Source organism: Nannobrachium achirus (assembly GCF_963921795.1).
Source record: "Nannobrachium achirus genome assembly, chromosome: 6".
NCBI classification, from domain to species: Eukaryota; Metazoa; Chordata; class Actinopteri; order Myctophiformes; family Myctophidae; genus Nannobrachium; species Nannobrachium achirus.
The window spans coordinates 63953107-63976527 of record NC_137815.1 but is presented as its reverse complement, the minus strand read 5'-3'; the positions used below and the strand labels follow the sequence as shown (position 1 = coordinate 63976527).

Genomic DNA, 23421 nt, shown 5'->3' with positions numbered 1-23421 from the left:
GTGACTTTGATATTCGAATATTTGGTGAATGCCCTAATCTGGCCTGTATCGGGCGCTCCGACAAGCTCAATGAACCGTGTTTTGCAGGCGGGAAGCTGGGCGGGGAGGGAGGACACTGACACGGCACTATAAAGGTGGGTCAGGGGATCTGTTCAAAAGGGGATAACGTGTTCCTCCAATCCTCTAGCCTGGCGGGCCATCCCTCATACTGCGTTCACTCATTCCTCCTTCCCACAGTATGAGGTCTGGACTTCAGCAGATAGGCACCGAGTATGAGAAGTTGGCCCCGATCATTTTCTGATCGGGGGCCAATCAGTGACTGCGTTTCAACTGCTGTCCGCACAACAAGTGAAAAGCTTCCCCTGATTGGTCCATGTGTAGATGGTGACGTAGATGCTTGCTGCAGTATTTTCAAAACAACTGCCCTCGATGCAATAAGTGTAACAGTTAACACTGTAACAATAAAACAAGCAATAAGTGAAGTTATTTCAGAGTTGGAATCAATAGAGGGTATGCGCATGCATAAAGTGAATGGCAAATCGAGTGGCAATGTGAGTGGCAAAGTGAGTTTAATGTCGTTTAACATCGTTTAAAGCAATCAGATAGGACTTGCTATGGGCTTTCAAGGCCAGAAAGTGGTTTGCCACTCAGTAGGCGTTCCAGCATAACTTCCTGGTACGATGATGATGTCACGTGCATACCCTCTATTTATAACAATTAAAAAGGACCAGGAGCATGCGCTAGCGGAGTTCATCGGCCGAAAAGATGTGTTTGTTTGCCGTTCTTACGACTGTCTGAGAGATGTTTTGCTACGCTGATTGTTTAGAGGAGTCTGTCTGTCTGTCAAGGCAAGTACTCCCGCCCACTTTTCAAGCTGCCTATAGCCCAAAAGGCCAGACTTATATTGTGGGAAGGAACGAGTGAACAAGTGAATGCACAGTATGAGGCTGGCTGGCCAGGCTACCAATCCTCCACACTGTCAGGTGAAATGAAGAGCTGGCGACCTCAGAGGAGACCTGCTGTTCAAGAGTTATAGGCCAAAACATGAAGCTGCCTGTTATGGCAACGTTATAGCGATTTGAGGCCGATTTGAAAACATTTGCTTGTTATTTCTTGGCCTACTGGTAGTGTGTGTGCAAGTTTCCCGCAGATCAGCCCAACTGTGCTGGAGTTCGGCTGTTCACAGACAGGATATACCGTAGAACATTTGTACACGGGGTGGCAGTGAATCAGAAGTGGAGTGGCCATCTGGGAATCTTAATGTTCCCAGTTCAGTCCTGGGCTTTGTATTAGTGTGTGTTCTATCCAGCGAAGAGAGGAAGTAGCTGAAGAAGTCAACAGGATGCAGATCGGTGCCCTTAAACACACAGTATCACTGTGTGTGTGTGTGTGTGTGTGTGTGTGTGTGTGTGTGTGTGTGTGTGTGTGTGTGTGTGTGTGTGTGTGCACACGCCAAGACCAATAGAAAGATTCCTAAGTGTGACATCACCCACCCCCGCACACGCGCAGCGCACACTCACACTTTGACCCCAATATCATCATTGTTCTGAGCTCATTGTGCTTCACACACCCTGGGTCACGCCTGTTAATGACACCGTGTCATACAGCAGCATTAAAACATATGGTCTGTTTAATTAAGTGTCATTATGTTGGAGTCCAGGACCCGTTACAGTAATGGCTTGTGATAGAAAGGTTTTTGGTTAACAATTAGTATTGATTTGTGTACCAATTTGGTATAATGGTCAAAGTACATAACAGATCATCTTTTAATCGTGTTTGTAGCCGCTCTGCGTGTTCCAAAACAAAATCTGTTTGTTCTAACATTGTAAAACCTCTTAAATCTGCTACCGTGACACTGTACAAGTGTCTGACATTACACTGGTACAATCTTTACCCTTATGAGAGGTTTCAGGTCTGTTTTAGGACAGCAGGAGCCGTCAACAACAAGATTACACCATCACGAAGGACATGTCACAGGCTGACATGGAGACAACGATAACGGGGACTTGGCACTATATGACATCATACCATCCTATTGTCTTCATCATATAAAAACCTTGTCACTGTCTATTACAGGGGTTTTCAAAGTGGGTGACGGGGCACCCTGGGGTGCCGCGACGGCAGTCCATGGGTGCCACGAGATCATTTGATAATATTTGGAATTTATGTGGACACAAAAATATTTAGTATAATTTTAAACTTGAAGTGCAAAGTTATTTTCAGTCAGTTCTAACCAAAATGGCTTTTATCTCAATGTTTACCTCGCAACATAATCACTGTTGGGCAGAAACATTGTATCTCCAAGCAGACAATTGTACAAGTCCCTCTGATCCGAGTCAAAGTCGAGTCACAAGTCATTTGGTCCAAGTCTCAAGCAAGTCTCAAGTTGTTCTGTTGTGGGCAAGTCAAGTCAAGTCGAGTCACAAGGTTGTCAAGTCAAGTCGAGTCGAGTCACAAGGTTGTCATTTCAAGTCGCGTCGAGTCAAGTCGCCTCGAGTCGAGTCGAGTCACCAAGTTGTCAAGTCGAGTCAAGTCACAAGCTTTTCAAGTCGAGTCACAGGTTATATCTCAGGTTTATATCTTGAAGAGCGAAGCCTTTCTTCCTAAAGTAAATGTCAAAAAATACCATGTAGATTAGTCTGCAACACTGCATGAATTAAACCAGTATACATTACATGTCTGATCATTTAGAACCTAGGTAGATGGCAAAGGCTACATTCCATTAAAGAAGTGGCATGTTTGACACAAATGTTTATTTTCAACATTTTTGCAACATTTTTGCAACATTTAAATTGCAAGCTTTATTGTGAGCTTTATATGCTCTGAAAAAAATGTAATTAAAAAAAGCTATACTACAAAATTGCTACAGGCCTATTGCTTTAAAAACAAAAACAAACACAATAATCTTAACGTGCATGCTTTGTTTTGTAGGCTATTACTAGTACTACAGTATATTTTAATGTCATTTCTCATCAGGCACAAATTTAGCTGCCTACTCCACGTGCTATTGTTTTGCTGGCATGGGGTCCTGCTGGTCCCAAAAGGATCTCACTTTTACGAACGGACATTATTTCGACCATAGAGTCGGGTGTCGAAAAGATGACATGTAGTAACAGCGACACGCTCCAGCGACTAACTGGAGAATAACAGTGAGTGGACTAAATTCAACTATATAGCTGGAGCAAAACTTGTCGGGGGCTAAATGAGAAGGAATAAAGCTTTTGCGTGGGAGTTCTTAACCCTGCTGAGGACTGGATGTATGTTATGAAAAGTGAGAAAGTGGTGGAACTTGGAAGACGGAGGCTTACTACTTGCTACCATGAATGGATATTATTAATGCAGTCACAGATCAACGTTCGTGACACTGGTGAGTGAAATCGTTGTCTTATTAATGTTCAAAACACGATCGACCGACAGTAAATCACCAACACACACATGCACACGCGCACACACACTTAGTTCTAATGTTATCTTCGTATGTTTGGTTTCACTTGTGGCGGATGAAGTTAGACGTCGTTCCCTCTTTGTCTTTGATTTTACTGTTGCATATTTTGCATTGCGCGTTCCTCTGTTTACCATCTGTGTGGTAGTTTTTGTATGCAAACTGCACTACTTTTGGAACTGCAGTGGCTGCAGAACCACCAGCAGTGGAGGGCTCTGGGGCAGCAGTAGCCATTCGTGCTGTGTGTGTCTGGTGCCCACTGCCCAGTCTGATCATTGCAGTTTGGCTGTTTCCGTGCTTGTGCTCTTGCTTACATGCCTGTCTCCAATCAATCAATAAAAGTGTGAACCTAGCGTGGCCGTTCACGACTGCTTTGGTGAGTGGCGTAGCGGCAAGTCGTCCGAGTCAGCGTGTCTCAAGTCGAGTCGAGTCGCGAGTCATTGTCTTCCAAGTCAAGTCAAGTCTCAAGTTTTTGTCCTTATGTCCGAGTCAAGTCCAAGTCGTCAAAATATGACTCCCAAGTCAAGTCAAGTCGAGTCATCATGACTCGAGTCCAATTGTCTGTCTCCAAGTCTTTTGGTAAAGCAAAGCCCTGCTTCACCATACAATACTCTTGCACAAACTAGTGAAAACAGCTGCAAGCACACAAGCACACAAGCACACAAGCACACAACACAACGCACACAAGCACACAATGCCTCACGATGCGTTGTGTGCTTGTAGAGCTGCTGTATTCACTAGTTTAGTACATTTTATAGATGATATACAAAACGAACAATTTTGGACATACCAGGTTTCCACGCGACAAGGACAATATGCTATAAATATAAGGTGCTGGGAGTGAAAATTATAATGCAGGGGTGGCTCGGATTAAAAATATATTCATGGGGTGACCTGAGACAAAAAAGTTTGGGAACCCCTGGTCTATTATACAGAAGAAGAATATTGATGTACCACTGGCTGTCTGATTATTGGATTCTGTTAATAAAATTACTTAAAACTGACTTATTGGTGTGGTGTCTCTTCCTTGCGTGGACTGTGAGTTACATTCTTGGGGGAAACAGAGTCTTCTGGAAATTGATTACTTTCTAAGGAATTCATTTCCCAACAGCTTGCCTTGGATTATATAGTGTATTTATTACACACGTTATTTATTACATGAGTTTGAACACTCAGCAGTACCTTAAGGCTTGACTAAGGGAACATACTAGCACTGTGTTGTCCTATACGCGGGGGTGGTGTTGAACCACGTGGACTACTAAGGGTGGAGGGTAGGTGTGCTGGCTAACTGTTAGGTGAGACAGTAGAGTAGCAGTGGCAAGACTACACAAAACATGTGGGAATTACAATACTTTTTTATCATGTAATAAGTGGACAGGGACATGTATTTGTATTTCAGATTTTCTGTATTCTATGAATACATGTACACACAAGCACACACACAAATGCAAGCACACAGACACACATTCAAATTCACATCTGGCATGACGTCTACCAAAGAGACATGAAAGTGTAGTGTACACACACACGCGCGCACGCACACGCACACGCACACACACACACACACACACACACACACACACACACACACACACACACACACACACACACACACTTGGCCTTACATGACCTCACCCTTCTTGTCTGATTCCCAGGCAATGATGTCATCACACAACCAACCATGAAGAGAGGACCACTGCAGTGGTGTGTGTGTGTGTGTGTGTGTGTGTGTGTGTGTGTGTGTGTGTGTGTGTGTGCGTGCGTGCGTGCGTGCGTGTACACATGTGTGGGAGGTGGAGAACAGAAGACAAGAATCCAGGCTGCAGGGGGTAAACCACCACCGTTATCAATCACACACACTTGTGTGTTAAATTACATATTTGTGAGGTGAGGTGATGTGGGTCCATGATGACAGGAAAGATGCAGTGTGTGTGCCTGTGCGTGGCTTGCAGATGGGCTAGAAGACAGACATACAGACACAGACAGCCTAGTAGGAGAAAGACAGAAACTACAAGACTAGCAGACTAATTGGTGCCGAATTCAACCAATTCATAGCCAATCGCTGGAATATGAATATGACATAATTTGTACAGCTTTTTTATGAATACATTTTTATGCAAAAAGTGAGATTTGGAAGGAAAAATAATCGTGGAAAATCAAGTTAGGTGGAACTGGGCATGGCCTTTTTGGGGAGTTGCATCATGATCCAAGTGTTTTGATTTGATTGAGTTATATGTAAGTGGCAGGGACGTGCAGAGAATGTTAGAGAGGCAGGGGCTGACATTTCTAAAGGGGCCCTTTGGTGAAAATATTGAAATTAGCAGACCTCCAAGCTCACAACGCGTCGCGACGCGTTGTGAGCTTGGAGGTCGGCTATTGTCAGTACTGGATACCACACTAAACTAAGCATAACAAAGGCAATACTGGAGATATGGGTGTACAGCATGGATTTCTACAGTGAGGGCAATTCTTTCAAAATAAGATGCTGCCTTCAAGTTCAGGAGAGTTTGGACAAGGCAATGCTCTTGAGTGCTGCCTTCAGGTATGGCATGGACGCATTTGCATTTCTTTCACCGCAGTAAAAACTGCATTCATGGTTCTGGAGAGGGCACTTTTTACAGACGGGTTAATGGGCAGGGGCTCAAGCCCCCTTTGACGTCTATGTGTGCACTGTGCACCTGCCTGTAAAGTGGTCTGTTATGAGGCTGATGTGAAAACTTTTAAGGTGGACTGAGGTGATGAATGTGTCTCGTCCATGGATACTGTGATGTCACAGCTCCAGGCAGCACGAGGCACGAGATTACATAAGTGTTACGCTAAAAGACATAATAAAAGGAAATAAAAACATCCACCGTTACATTTGTCCCTTCCAGGCTTCCACACTCAAACGTTTCCAAGACAACAGGGACAACTGAGACAGACGGCACGAGAATGACCTTAAACCAACAACACACCAGAGTCTCTGTGTGTGTGTGTGTGTGTGTGTGTGTGTGTGTGTGTGTGTGTGTGTGTGTGTGTGTGTGTGTGTGTAGGTGTGTGTGTGTGTGTGTGTGTGTGTGTGTGTGTGTGTGTGTGTGTGTGTGTGTGTGTGTGTGTGTGGTAAGTATATCTGCATGCTGTTCTCTCAAGTTACATTTAAACACACAGAACCTCTGTGTACTCCTACACACACACAGTCACACACACAGACGGTCTCTAGTCTTCCCCAATAGACAGAGGAGAAAGCGGAGAAAAGACAAAGGGAGGGAGAGAAGAGAGAGAGACAGTAACGCTGAAGTCTGAAATGTGATTCACTGTGAGGTATAGAACACAGCTTTGAAGTTTTTGTGTGTGTCTGCGCGCAAGCACGTGTGTGCAAAGCATATATTGTATGTAGCCTATACTGTATATCTGTTGTCAAAACAAAAGAAACAAGACCAGTAAGACTCCCTAATCGGGAGATAAGCGACCGTTGGTCGCTTATCTCCACAAATATAACCGACGAATCTCACTAAGTCTGACCTCACAAGCCCCATATTTGGACACGAACAACATATAACTCCATACAGTATATAGAGACATAGCTGCTGACATCAGTATGACATCACACTGCTGACATCAGTATGACATCATACCGTACACAAATGACCCTTATATAAGACCGGCATTATCTACCGACAGATTAGATGCAAGCAGGATCTCGACTCTGACACAACTCATCGGCTCATAAGCTGGTTCTCCCTCCATATATGGAGATAACCGACGAATCTCACTAAGTCTGACCTCACAAGCCCCATATTTGGACACGAACAACATATAACTCCATATATAGAGACATAGCTGCTGACATCAGTATGACATCACACTGCTGACATCAGTATGACATCACACCGTACACAAACAAAGGTGTGACGTGTGACGTGTGACCGACGGACGGACGGACGGACGGACAGCCGGTGGAGGTTTTGATACTAAACTGCGACCTAACGGTCGCAACAAGAAGACATAGTGAAGTAAATGCATTCACGGGCTATGCTTATTTTAAACACATAAAACAGCCCCCGATCCATAGTTTGAGAACCTCTGCTGTTGTTTATGCGAGTTACAGGCAGAGAGAAATGCACTCAGTCTCTTGTCCCTGGGGCAGGGTTGCCAACATTGGACTGTCTGAATTTAGGAGTTTTTTTTTCCCCCACCGGGGTCTGGGGGTCCTCCCCCCAAAACTTCTTAACAGATATATATATTTTCCTGTGTTCTGTTAAATTTAGCGTGTTACCAATTTCAATTGGAACAGCCCTCTAGCCCTCAACGTGAACGCGCACCTAAGTCAATGAGTCAGTAAGGGAGCGGATTGGAATTGGGCCAAAATGTAATTTCCTGTGTTCTGGTGAATTTGGGGAGTTTGATACCGAATCCAGGAGAAATTCAGGAGAAATGACAATTCAGGAGCACCGCAGGGGATGGGGCCGAATTTCAGGAGGATCCTGCCGTATCCCTAACCTGGGGGAGGAATAGCGATTCAAAGCTGTATAGATCTCACTTCTCTAGCTGGCTTTTTTCAAGCCATCTCTGTCTCTCTCTCTCTAAATTCTGTGCTTGTGCGTATCTCAGTACCTGTGTGTTGAGCGAGAGTGTGTGTGTGTGTGTGTGTGTGTGTGTGTGTGTGTGTGTGTGTGTGTGTGTGTGTGTGTGTGTGTGTGTGTGTATGCATGCGTGCGTGCATGTGTAACTGTTTGAGTCAGTAGAAATGGTTTAACGTTTAATTGGCTGACAAAAGGTGTCCAGACAGCAGAGAGGAAATCAATTGGTCCTGACAGACAGACAGACAGACAGACAGACAGACAGACAGACAAACAGGGGGGGGAGAGAGAGAGAAAAAGAGAGCATTCCACTTGTCGTCCTGGCAACCTGAGTAAACAGTTTGTCTGGAAGTGAATTGAGCCAATAACTTGTCAGAATCACGTCCAACATTTATTATTTAAGAATCGTTTCATGTTAATTACTTAAACTGTACTTTATACTTAACTAATTAGTAAATGATAAACAGCTGTGTCACTGTTAAAATGCATTATAGTGTCATTAACATTCACTCTAAGTTGTAATTTGTTGCTTTAACAGATTATAGAGACAATCATAATAGTTAACCTTTTATATACTGTAAGTAATTATAGAATGCTTTATAATGTGCTGTGACTATTGTTATAGAGCATTAATGAGTTATTATAACTATAATTATACAGCTTTATAAGCAGAATATAATACACATACATACAAGTATTTACAGTATGTATTGTATATACTCAAAGGCTGTAGAATATTGTGAACATGATTTTGTACATGGACAGGAAATTAAAAGAGCAGGTGTTTATCTACCCACTGACCAATAGAATGACTGCTTAAACAAAGACACAGTAGCATGGCAACCATGCGACCTGTGTGTGTGTGTGTGTTTCCTTAATTTTAGTATGCTCCCAAAAGGGAAACTTGCAAATTACAGTTTCCTGTCATCTAAATAGTAAACAGTAATTAGCATTATTCATCATCAGATTGTGTTTCATAACAAGCCAGGACAAAAACAAAAACAGGGAGATGAACAAAGCAGAAATCCAGTACACAGCCCAGTCTCCCACTCAGTGAGCAAGCAGACATGTGCATGGACACACAAACCATATACACCATGTATGGACAAGCGAACACACCCACAAAGGCAAACACACCCACAAAGGCAAACACACGCAGGGTACAGCCCAAACCCTAGGTGTGTTCATTCAGTAAAACTCACACACCCACCCAGGCCAGCAGGTTTCACAATGTGACAATAACACAATCACAGTCTAACAGTTACAACATCCTCAGCCACACACACACACACACACACACACACACGCACACGCGCACATGCACACACGCACACACGCACACACACGCACACACACAAACACACACAAACACACACACACACACACACACATTTTATGTTTTAAACATACATATCTTGAATGGGGGTCCCTGGCACAAACTATTTTGGGAGGTCGTGGCCAAATACATATACATTTGGGGGTCCTTGACACAGAACCACTGCTCTATACTATGGGGCATGATCCAGTGGTCACGTAGAACAGTGGTTCTCAAACTTTACAGTACGCGACCCCCAAAATAATCATATTTTAACTGGGGACCCCCCCTCCCCGACGAGCACTAAGAGTTGAGGCATTACATTTTGTGTAACACGGTTCTATTGTGAAAATACATGCTCACAAGAATACATGCTCACAACGCCTCGCATTTGCGAGGCGTTGTGATCTGCTATTTTCACAATTTCAGCCTCTAATATTTGACAATTTGGTCAATGTTTTATTTGTCATTTTAGAGGTATTAAAAAAGTCCTTAAATTGAAATGTGCATATATCCTCTATACACTTAAAGGAGTAGTTCACCACTTTTCAACCTGTCTTCATATAATAGGTCCTCACTAATGTTCATGATAAAATATCACAATTTTTTTCTACTCAGTCCAAGTCTCCTAGGAGAGCTGTGGGAAGTTCAGAATCCATCGTCTTGTGACATCATCATTTTCCAAAAACAAAATTTAATCAATATTTTTGAAAAAAATATTTAGATTTTTATTATCACGAGAACAATGGCTTCCACTTGAAAATTGCAACTTTTCAGGAATAGAAAGCCTGCAGTTTCTATAAGCTGGATTGGCAATCGATGATGTCACAAGACGATGGGTTTCTGACCTGCCCACAGCCCCCTCTGAGAAAAAAAAAAGAAAGGCTATTTTTGAGTGAGGACCAATTATATGAACATAAGTTGAAAAGTGGTGGAGTGCCCCTTTAAACGTTATGTTGGTTTGTTTACTGTTGAGTGAGAAAACCATGTTTCACATTAAGCTAATCATCTTAAGTTAATGTCCCGACCCACAGGTTGAGAACCACTGGCGTAGAAAGCATGCACGGCCCCACCCACCATCCGTCTCCCCCTCTGAAATTTGCGGAAGCATAGATGGGGCTTAAGAAGGAGTGCAAGGGTCAGTCAGCAGTGCACCATGGAGACCAGACTGACTACAGACCACACGAGCACGGTGTGCCCGGGGGGCTCAGCCAGTGCACAGACTTATCCTTAAAGCTTGTCCAAAACGTCTCATTTGCTCAATTGCAGGAAAGATTTTGACTCCCTAGGAGTAATTTTTGGACTCCCTATGAGTCATTTTTGATGATTCTACAAGTAAAGGCCCTTTTCCACCGGCAGCGATAACGATGACGATAGCCATGAAATATCACAGCGATAATTATGCCTTCACATTGATGTCCGATAAAGTTATCGGACATCAATGAGAAGAGGCGCCAATTAACAGCCGCTCGCGCAGAGCGCACCTCGAGCTGTTTGTCAGAGACCCAGTTTCATATCACTGTGATCTTAACCACATCGTTGTTGATCCTAACGATGTAGTTGTCGGCTATCTTGTCTTTATCGGTGTTGGGTGGATGCTGCCGATCCACTTCAATTGAAAACCCACTTTTTTAAATTGTTATCGTCATCATTATCGCTGCCGGTGGAAAAGGGCCTTTAGAGTCTGTAATTGTATCCGTTACTTTGCGAGAGCATCATCCACACCTTTACATAAGTTCCTGTATCCTGATAGATAGTTCCTCTTGTATAGATCCCTTGCTCGTTCATATTAGGTAGGCAGCATGTCTATGGAGTATCCATTTGGTTAAAATGTCTGTGCCTCTGAGGCTGTTATCAAGTATCCGTTTGGTTAAAATGTCTGTGCCTCCCAGGCTGTTATCAGCATTGTTTTGGTAGAATCTCTCACAGAAAGCCATAATATCAAGTTAACCCCGGAGTTGTTTAATGTTTTGGTGTCACACCAGCCCTAGTTGCCTAGGAAACGGAGCACATTAATATGTCGACTGACGGCTTGACGTGAAGACGTCTTACGTAACCCGCATTGTGTATAAAACCTTTGCATCACTGTGTTAACGTAGGAAGAATTGATCTGGAACCATGTCGTTCTGATGCTTGTAAGAGCCCTTTCCTGGAATAAACCCAAATACTATTATAACGTTTCCTCCGTTTATTTATGTCAATAATTATTTCACTGTCCGATAGATATGGGGTACGAAAAACTAAGCTATCAAGGACAAGACATGAATACACTGTATCACACTTTTATGAGTCATTACGAGCTGTAAACCTCCCTACTACATCAGCAGTTAAGTTGGCATGGGATAATGAGTTGGGGACTCAAATATCAGAGGCACCCTGGGAAGACAGTCTGGAAGAAGTTAATACTTGCTCTGTTAACTCCAGACACTGCCTCATTCAATTTCGAATTATACATACTAGGCTTCACTATTCCAAATCTAAACAACATAAAATATTTCCGGATGTTTCTCCACACAGTGACAAATACAACACAACAGAAGCAAATCTCCTGCATAGTTTTGCCCTCAAATACAGAGATACTGGATTAAGATCTTTGAGACACTCTCTGATATTTTGGATACCCTGATCCAATACTAATTATTCTGGGAATATCAGACCCCATTTCTAATTTGACAAGATCACAACGACAACTCCTTTCTTACGGTCTGATTACAGCAAAGAAGTTAATTTTGTCTCAATGGAAAAAAGAGGAAGCCCCTGCGTTTAAACATTGGCTCAATGAAATGACTAGTACACTTCGTTATATTGTATAACACAATCTGTTGGCAATAAAACATATTTGACAAAAAGAAAGTGTCAACATCATGGCATCAGGTGCAAACAAATTAGTCAGCTCCATATATGGGCACAAAAGTGGGCATGCCCATATAAAGGCATAACGGTATACTAATGACATCAGCGATCTCCATATTGTATATGGGCATAAAATGGGCAAGAACTGACAGATGAGATCTCCATATATGGGCAACTCACTTTGAACATGACGTCACCCCATTTTGGGCACATCGCATTGTGACATGCTGTGAGCTTGTAGATCTGCTATACTGTCTTATGACAAAGCATACAATGGGGCATTCATTCATGAATAAATCATAAAAGTAAATATGGAGATGCAAGGTTTTGCATATTGTTGATAGTTTGTCGTGCATACAGTAAGTGAGTCCCCATTGATGTACAGGGTTTCCCTCATGTACCCCAGTTTTCCAGACTGGTGGAGCCATTGTCACCTCACAACCTGAGGAATGCAACCTACTTACAGATACTGGAATACAGATAGTGTATTTCCCGTCTGTACCTCCATCCACTCACACCCACCCACCTCCACCCATCTGCACCCACTTTAACCCACCACCGCCCACCTCCTCTCCCTATTAAATTGGAATAAGATTGGTTTCAGTGATATTTGGACTAATCCTCTACATGTTCGCAAATTATTGTGAAAATGTGACTTTGCATGTATGTTTTAGGGGCAGAAGAATAATTTTCATAAAACCGCAATATTCATTGAATTATTAAAACTTTATTCTTTCACATACAAACTTCTCACCCCATAGCCTGAGTATTTATATTGGTCCAAAGTTCATGTTAAAAAATGTTTGTGCAAATTACACGAAAGTCCCAGGAGAAGATAGATTTGAACTGTTTTTCACATAATTATAAAATGGTGGGAGACCCAAAGGTCAGAGGTCATGGTAACAAAGTTATTCGGCATGAGGAGACGCATATGTGTGTAAGGGTGTCATGGCTGTATGTCAAACAGGGCATGAGCTATACCTGTTCAAAGTTTGCACTTTCAACAACGCCACCCTTTGGCCAATTGTTGCGAGTTTCGTGTTTTCGCCGTTTCGCATGGCCCTCTACCATATTGCCGAGTTTCGTAAAAAGCAACTGCACGGTCAAGCCAGTAATGGCGTTCGAAGCTTTACCTCTTAGTAATTCCAAAAATAAATAATTATGCTATTTTTGCTGCTTTTGACTTTCTTGAGTCTTTATATTTATTTGGTGTGTTCATCAAGACAATTTATTAGCCCTAGCACTCCTAGTGACTGCACCTTTCAACAGAAAAGAACATGATATGATTGTCTCCGCCAGGCCGAAAGGCCTGGCCCAGACTATGTCTTTAGGGGGAGGTTGCTGCTCGCCCTTAGGGCGTCTTACTGGTTCTAATTGTGGTGAAAACCGGGACAATTTGCTAATAAACGTTGAAAATGGGACATTTTAATGTTTCAGAGAAATTTGTCAGGACTTCCAATTCGTCAGTTTGAAAATAAGACAATCCCCGTACAAATGGGGACGTCTGATCGCCGTAGGTTTGATGTGCTGTGATTTGTGCTGTTGTTTGGTCCATGGTATTTTGGTGTGTTGCTGTCATTTGGTGTGCAGTGGTTTGGTGTGTTGTGTTGTTGTGGTTATGTTGTTTGGTTGCTTGCTGAAGTATGTATGGAATGTTGCTGTGTGGTGGAGGTAGAGCAGAACATTGGCAGGGTTCAGCAGACCTCCTTCTTTGTGTGGCAGACAAAGAGCAGGGGCCCGGGCAAAGGAGTCTGCATGACAGTTAACAATTAATCAACGCAACGACTTCTTATTAAATATATACACACACATACATACACAAACAGGGGTGTCGCACCAAATTCTGGGCCCTGGGTACTTTAACTTTTGAAAAATAGAAGATATACAAGCTCACAGCGTGGCACAGAGTGCCGCGCTGCAAGCTTGTAGATTTGCTATTTTAGAAAAATCATGAAAATGTGTGCAAGTCTTTGATTATTTCAAATCCTTCTAAGGTTTTTTTGAAAAACCTGTTTCTACGTCAGTGGTCAAAATATTTAGTTCCAGGGACCCCCCAGAAGCAAAATTTTAGTTACAAATGTTCGCTTAAAAAATACATATATTCGAAGATTTGCACACATTTCACGACTTTTCAAAAATAGCAGTTCTACAAGGTCACAGTGCGGCACTCGATGCCGCGTTGTGAGCTTGTATATCTGCTATTTTTCAATAGCTAAAGTATAAAATAATTCCAGGCCCCTCCACCTTGAGCCCTAGTAACTCAGTCCCACTCCCCCCCACCCCCCTTGTGACACCCATGAACACACAAACACACAAAGAGACAAAGGGAGACACAAACACAGAGAAAAAAAGAGATATGTTATCGAACAGACAGGCTGCTATATGCACACACATACGCCTGCTATGCTCTTCCTTGGGTTTCTTGCTTCTCTCCCTCCCTCTCTCGTTCTCCATCATGCAGTTGTGATATGTGACAAATCAACACTATATGGACAGAAACACAGCCTCTCCTCTGTTCTCTCTCTCTCACCCTGCACTCGCCTCTGAATGACAGACTGGCTGACTAGCTGGCACACTGATTACTGGCAGACTGCCAGCTGGGCTGACTGGCAAACTGGTTGCTGACTAACTATCTAGTCCAAGGCTCTTAAACGTTTTCAGGCCAGGAACTCCTTGACTGAGAGAGAGAGAGATGAAGCAGGGAGATTCCATATAGTTTTGTCGTTTGACAGCACAATCATCAGTGTATCATCAGGACCCCCTGTAGTAACTCTGAGGACCCCCTGTTGAAGACCCCTGATCTAGTCAACTAGTTTCATGAATGTTAAACTCATTCAACAATATTGAATGTGAACCTACCTAATCTCTTCCCGGTCCAGTGAATATTTCTTTGCATGCGCGCGCGTGTGTGTGTGTGGTGTGGTGTGGTGTGGTGTGGTGTGGTGTGGTGTGGTGTGGTGTGGTGTGGTGTGGTGTGGTGTGGTGTGGTGTGTGTGTGTGTGTGTGTGTGTGTGTGTGTGCGCGCGTGCGTGCGTGTGTGCACCTATGTCATTTCCTGTTTGCTGTGGAAAACCAAATGTACAGAGTCCTGACATCACTGAGTGGGTTCCATTCCCAGCCACACCCACTCCCAGCCCCGCCCACATCAAACTGCCCACAGAATCTATTCATAGGGGCGCGCACACACACACACACACGCACGCACGCACGCACGCACGCACACACGCACGCACGCACACACACAGGAACAACACCACATACACACCCTGCTTATTTGATGGACACAAACTCAATCCATGTTACAGAACTAGGAAACACATTCTCATATTAAAATAAGCATATGAATGAACATAATATTGTTGTTTAATGACACTGAACTCACCCTCCTGACTTAAAGGGACTTCACCATGAATTTACATTTTTCCAATTTTTATGTATTTTTTGGTGTCCCACCAGCACGTTCTATCCTCACAAAGTATTTCTGACTATTGTGTCTTTCTCAGTTTATGGGCAGATCTATGTAAGCAGGTCTCAGAACGGGGGCTCTGTATTCAAGAGTGGTAATTTGGCCTCAAACCTTTTGAAAAACGTTTTTGGGACACAAACAATGTTATATAAATTATTTTTAAATGCATGGTGTAGAACATTTAAAGTTGCCAGGTTTCGGAAGACTCCAGGGTTAGGGAACTATAATACGCCACTGGCACAACAGCACCAGCCTTGGTCTGTGCTGTCAATCCGCTACCTCTGTCCCAACAGCGCAAGAAACCAAAATCAACACAACTCCATCCATAGAACACAGTAAGACATTTCTAAGGCCTCTGAATTGACCAGGAGGTTGCAGATGGGACCACTTCCTTCCAGACTCCTAAGGATTGCCAGACCCCCCAAGCATCAGACTAAACCTCGCGTAACCATCTCTTACTAAATATAACAACTTGATTGGTGGAGCTCGGTGGGAGCAGCACACAGCCTGGGAATAAGTGCTGCCTGTGAGGCTCAACTCAGGGCACGGACGTCCCTAAGCCCTATTCAAAAATGTCCAGAGGCCTTTGAAAATGTTTGAATATTTCACCTTACGGTGCCCAAAATAGGGATGGCATTGATAAAAAGGTTTATGGTAATGGTTAATAATTATTATTGATTTGTGTACAATTTTGTCTAATGGTCTAAAGTACAGAACAGATCATCTTTTAATCGTGTTTGTTGCCACTCTGTGTGTTCCAAAACAAAAACTTGTTTGTTCTAACATTGTTATTAAAACATCGTAAATCTGCTACCTTGACGCTTGTCTGACATTTCACTGGTCAGGTCTGTTTTAGGACGGCAACAAGATTACACCAACCATCACATTGACAGCTCTGTTGTATTCTATCCACTGATGAAGGTCATGTCACAGGCTGACATGGGGCACTTGGCACGATATGACATCATACAATCCTATTGTCTTGTTGATCATATAAAAACCTTGTCAACTGTCTATTAATCAGAAGGAGGAGAAACATGATTATTGTACCACTGGACATTATTTTGTATGCTGATTGATTTAATACAATTACTTGAAACAGCCTTATTTGGTGAGGTGTCTCTTCCTTGCGTGGACTGTAGTTTACATTTTTGGGGAAACTGAGTCTTCTAGTAATTGATTACTTTCTAAGGAATTAATTTCCCAACAGGCACGCAGGTTGAAAGTGGTTCACAGAGAAGGCTGGTCTCCTCGGACTACGTAAAACTACCTGCTATAGAATAAAGTATAATAAAGATGTTCTCCAGAATGATGTTACCGATCAATCGGCAATGGATCGGATCGGGCCGATCAAAGCGTGATCGGCGATAATCGGTGGTTTAGATCAAAAGGTAAATTCACCGATCGGATCGGATCGGTGCATCCGATCAACCAGCCGTTCAGTATGCCCACTTGAGGCCATTTTGGGGTATTGATTTCCACAGTGCTGAAGGAATAATTAGTTACTGCTATGATAATAAATACATAGTAATGCTGGTAAATAACTATAAGGCAAATATATAAATGAATACATGAGTGAATGAATGAATTAAAGTTAAAACATTAACATTTAGAAAATATAAATAATAACTTGATCGGATCGGTGATTGATCGGTATAAGGTGATCAAACTTTTGTGATCGGTGCTCGCTGATCGGTTCCAAAAAACCTGATCGGACCATGATCCCTAATTTACATGTAAATATTGACAGGTATTACTCTGTTTAGACAGGCCAGAGTACACACACACACACACACACACACACACACACAAGCATGCACGCGTACGCACACACGCAGATCCTTTTTCCAGAATGTCTTCCTCTCCTCTTTGATCCAAAACAACAGGAAGGATGGGTTCTGGGTTAGCCCCTCCCACTGAACCTGTCAGACACTTCCTGTGTAGTCAACAGGAATGATGGGATCATGAGTCGCGTGTGTGCGTGTGCATGTGTGCGTGTGAGAACCCTCCACTCATTCTGGATAGGAGAGGTAAAGGGTCACACTCACAATGGGTTTAGGTTTTTTCCACACAAAGGTTCAATCCCCACAACAACCAAAGTGTGAAAGCTAATCAGAATGGTCCTCATTCACCAAACTAGTGGTGTGTTGTTGTATTGGATTCATGAAATGTGTGCAACAGCCTTGATTTGTGCGTACCACAGGTGTATCTAATGAAGCATGGCAGTCAGTTCAGTTCGGGAAAAATATAAAGATTCTTAACCCATTTAGACCTGGAAAGCCTATACATTGTTGTTGTTATACCTTTCAATCCGAGAAAGTATCTGTGTAATTTTAGATGTTGCTATAGCAACATGATCATTATTTTCTTTTTCTTTTTTTTAATACAATTGTTTTTGTTTTTCAGAAATTTTAAGATTAGGGATTAGGGAAGATTTGGGGTTAACTTGATTTTATTATTACAACTTAAGGACATATATTAGATATATATTATATAAGAAGCTGAAATGCAAGACACTGGTCTGGAACACCGCTATCCTACAAGGATAAGAGCTTTATTGATAACTGACGGTCCTTTGCATTTAACCAATCCTAACTTTTCTAGGTACTGTCTTGTATTGGGACTGGACTCAGTCAGATGTTATCCAGGCTGCATCTTCATCAGATGGTAAGACTATGAATTGTATTTGTATGACATTCGTGTGGTCAACAAGTTGGACAATTGATATTAGAGCAGTGATGTTACTAGGTTTTCAATGTAATGGGTCCCGGGACCCACAGGTGGTCATTCAAATGGGTCCCAGAAAAGTCCTCAATACAATGTTTTCAAGCGCTGTGAGCTTGTAGATCGGCTATTTTCAAAATGTTTGCCTATTTCTTATATTTATTTTACAATTTGGTTAATGTTTGAACTTAGAACTACTAAAACTACTAAAACATGTGCCCCTAATGAATTCGGGCGCGCAAAATGGCGTCAGACGTCGGTGGAATCAAAACATTGACGTTTCTATCGCCTGTTTAAGACTTTCTACGTGGATTTTATTTGTGTTAACGTAAGGTAAAGTAGGATGCTTTCACCCATGAACAATGGAATTTTAAAATGTTTTTCTTTTACCGCGACGCGGTAAATTATTTTAACATGGACTCCAATGGAGGCGCATCCCCGGGACCCCAGGACCATGACATGAATGAGTCCCTGGATGACTTGAATGAGTTTTTGATGCGGGATGCGCACGTAATGACATCACAGGAGGTTCACAATGTAACTGTGTAACAGCGACAACAGGCATACACTAGGTGGTATCTTCCTCTGCATGTCCTCACAATCAGAATCAACTTTATTGTCCCGTCACAGGTTTACAGGCGTAAAGCAGTGGGTGAAATTAGTTTTAGTGCAAACTCCATTGTTCCACAAAAGGGAACGAGAAGACGTCCTGACTCCTGAGATATAACATGCCTATGTTTCCAAAGGCATAGGGCATGTCTATGAGAGAACATGAGTTTTCTACAAATTCTGCAGTTATTAATTTGTTCCTTGAATGATGAATCAGACGAAAATGGTAAATGGTGCATTTGTATAGTGCCTTTATCCAGGGCGCTTTACATACCGGTAGATTGTGCATTACATTCACCCATTCACACACACATTCATACACCGATGGCGGAGGAAACCATGCAAGGCACCAACCAACTCACCGGGAGCAACTTGGGGTCAGAGTCTTGCTCAAGGACTCTTCGGCATGTGGAGGATGCTCCTAGAAACAGGTTTTGTGAATGAGTCCCAATGTGACCGCCAGCAAGTTATGCAAGCAAGACTCTAAGCAGTCAATATGGCCACATTTAACTACAATTATAACAAATTAATCTAAAATGTATATAGAGATTGTAGACTGTCACTTCGTCTGCTTTGACTGCTTTTTGAGCCCAGAGACTCCCAGAAAACTGCAGATATGCTACTACTCTGTTCTTTTAAAGATGAACACTTTAAGTAATTTTATTCTCTTTGTTTTATTCTTTAACTTAGTGTATTCAAATGTCCTTTTATAATGCTTTGCACTGTCTTAATGCTTTGTGTACAAATGTTTTGTCTACTCTGAATTGCATTGTTTTGAGATGTGCAATAGAAATGGCCTAGCTTTAACAGCCAGTCATAAATCAGACATCTTAGCTTGAATGAAAAACAATAATCTTATTAAAAACAAAATTCCATACCATTGGCAGGAAGACAAGATTCCTGACTTTGATGCACATACTCATGTGTGCACACACGCACACGCACACACGCGCACGCACGCGCGCACACACACACACGCACACGCACACGCACACACACACACACACACACACACACACACACACACACACACCTGCGGTTGCCCACCAGCCAAAGCTGAAACATCTGAGAGGTGATGTCATTCTGTGCATGCCTGTTACCACAGCTACATTTTATGTCTATGAGCTGTGTGCGTGTGTGTGTGTGTGTGTGTGTGTGTGTGTGTGTGTGTGTGTGTGTGTGTGTGCGTGTGTGTGTGCGTGCACGAACAAGGGGAGGGGAGATCTGGGCTGACAGGATGTCTGAGGTGCGTGTTTTATCATAGAGTTGTCTATAAGTAAAGCTGATTAAGTGCAGGCTACATTCATAGGCATGCACACTGGCACGCACACACACACACACACAAATAGGATAACCAATAGGATATGGAAAACATATATCATATGACCAATGACCAGCATACAGACCCAGGTTGTATCTACACCAGGGGTCTTCAACGTTTTCAGGCCAAGGACCCCTTAGTTGAGAGAGAAATGAAGCAGGGACCCCCACAACTTTTTCATAGATTCCATATAGTTTCATTGTTTGACAGCAGAATCATCAGTGTATTTTGGATTCATGTCAATTTGTGTTTTCAGATATTTAACCACTTGAACCGTCAATACTTTATAAGCTTGATCTTTCACTCTGTACTTAGACTGTTCTTTTTCCCCAAACCTCTTTGACAAAAATAGACGATCTACAAGCTTGTAGATCTGCTATTTTTGGCTAAAGTTCTCAGAATATGGATGCTAGGGTTCAAGTGGTTAATATAAAAAAGGAGAAAAAAGGTTTCTATCACACAGAGATTTGGAGGACCCCCTGTAGCAACTCTGAGGACCCCCTAGGGGTCCCAGACCCCCTGTTGAAGACCCTTGACACACCTAGTTAAAGGTTAACTTCTGGCTCCAGCCAATAGACCCGCCCACTCTCTGAGTGGACTGCTTCAGCGCAGAGTCTGAAATCAGGCTACTCAAAGAAACCATGCAGGGACAGAAAGCTATAACATAATAGCCTACACATACCTGCTGGCAAGGCAGACAGGCATTCTGACGTAGCGGGCTATAGAAAATTCATTCATAATATGAGCAAAGTTCAGTTCACCATAGTTGGTCATTGATCCAGGCAATATGAAAATCGACAGGTGTTAAGTAGGCAAATCAAAACACACCACTGGCATAAAGTATCCATACGCCAGGAACTAAGACTTTAAAATACTTATAAAGTTCGCTTGTTAATGTTCAACAAAGCATGTTCCAGCCCAGGTGCCTTGGGGCGAGGTGACTGGAGCCATTGTTCACTTTCTCTCACGTTCAAGCAGTTACTCAAGACAGGACAAAATACTGTTTGTCCCCCGTTAAAGAACACGTTACACATATTTCAATGCAATATGTAACATTTAAAAGGATGTGTTAGAAAAGTTCTAACTATAATTCAACCCCCAAACCAGTGAAATGCAGATTTCCAACCTACACCTCAAACACCCCGCAAGCACGCAGCCCTCTGGGGACACTGACAGTCAGTGACCGCAACAAAAAGTCACTCATTTATTGGGGGTTTCCCCCTCATAACATAATGGGCCCTAATACTTAGCAGTATGACCGTGTCACCCCCCCCCCCCCCCCACACACACACACACACACACACACACACACACACACAGACACACACACACACACACACAAAGCTCAAAAATAAAATTTTGAATAAATCCATTCACATGTTGGACACGCATTTTGTGTTGACATTATTTCTCATTACTTAGGCAAGGGACAACCACCAAGGAGGTTAGTTCATTACTAGTTCTCCTCCATTGAACTCAAGGGGATTTGGGGGTCTACTACTCTATAAAGTGTTTTAGGGTTTATACTCTATATCAGTGTTTCTCAAAGTGGATTGCAGGGACTCTGTGGGTTAATTTATGGGGGTCTAAATTGACCCTTACAAGTCAATTTGTACACTGTCAGAGTTAAGGGGAGACCTTGACAATTGAACGTTTGAGAAACACTGCTCTATATAAAGTGTTACTTATACTCTATAAAGTTGGAATAGAAAAATAGTGTGTTGTCCTAATAGGCCAGTGGTTCTCAAAGTGGATTCCAGGGACTCTGTGTCTGTGGGTTCCTTTGGGGGGGTCTAATTTGACCCATATAGTCTGTAACTGTAACTCTGACAGTGTAGAAATGGAACCAAATGAACCCTGCATTTGTACACTGTCAGAGTTAAGGGGAGACCTTGACATTTGAAAGTTTGAGAAACACTGCTGTAGGTGGGGGCAGACCTCCATTCAGAAACATCCCCACTTGTTAGAAGAAACATCCCCATTCAGAAATACCCCCACTGAGGTTAGGGTTAGGGTTAAGGTTAGGTTTAGGTGACACCTCCATAGAATAATGGAAGTCAATCTTCTGAATGGCAATGTTTCTGAATGGAGATGTGTAACGCCACAGTACTAATGTCAACACAAAGGAGACCTGAGTCCACACACCCACCACCACCCCACCCACTGACTGACTGACTCACCTATGGACACCAGCTTGATGTTCTCCTTGTCCAGGAACTCCAGGGCCACGGACACGTTCTCCAGCCGCATCTGCCTGAAGGTGGGCCGCGCGTGGTACTTCCTGCACATGCTCTTCTGGCTCAGCACCTCCAGCAGCGCGATGAGCCGCAGCCCGTCGCTCAGGTCGCACTGCAGGTCCGCGATCCGCTTGTTGACGCACTTGAGGTGCTCGTTGCACCAGCGCGTGAACGTGTTCTGCTGGATCTTCTTCCACGGCGCGTCGTCGGCCAGGTCCTTCTCGGTGGCGGGCATGGTGTGTGTGTGTGTGTTTAGGTTTATTACAGTTAAACTGACAGGAAAGTAGCGTTAAAGGGAGCGAGAGGAGAGAGTGTGTAATGTGTATGTGTGTGTGAGCTGTCTAGTTGTGAATGCACTCTCTCTCTCTCGCTCTACTCCAGTCTGGACACTTGGAGAAGGGGAGGAGAAGTTTGTGCGCGCCTGCGCGGTAGTCACTTTTCTTTCACTGTTCTCTCTCTCGATTGTCTCTCTCTTTTCCCAGCACACTCTCTCTCTCTCTCTCTCTCTCTCTCTCTCTCTCTCTCTCTCTCTCTCTCTCTCTCTCTCTCTCTCTCTCTCCTCCATCCTTTCTCTCAGCGAGCGCTATTCCAGTTCGTTCGTGCGACTGTGCGCGCGCGTGCGTGCGTGAGTGAGTGAGTGGGACAAGGGGACACCAGAGGCGTCAATTGGGTATGGCAAGGTATAGGTATGGCTACACTACAGGGGAAACACATACAATGTACTTCTTAAAATGAATTAATCGTGCCTGTTGCTAAGGTATGGCAACATGACTGGTGTCTGCGTGCAAAACACCAGTCATGTTGCCATACCTTAGCTTTTTCAGAACTGACGCCACCGAAGGACACTTTAGTTTGAGGTGTTTTTTTTTTTTTGCGCCTGCGTGGTGGCCTAATT

General features: G+C 43.1%; 1 protein-coding gene across 3 annotated transcripts in view; it reads right to left on the bottom strand.

Moving 5' to 3' along the window:
* flnba (filamin B a) overlaps positions 1-22885 on the bottom strand; it is a 101782-nt gene extending 78897 nt beyond the window's left edge. For all 3 annotated transcript variants that reach the window (XM_080727674.1, XM_080727675.1, XM_080727676.1), the window contains exon 1: positions 22470-22885. In XM_080727674.1, coding sequence (XP_080583800.1) covers positions 22470-22761 — 292 coding nt within the window. In that variant the 5' untranslated portion in view covers positions 22762-22885. The remainder of the gene's footprint in view (positions 1-22469) is intronic.
* Between the last annotated feature and the right edge of the window lie 536 nt (positions 22886-23421).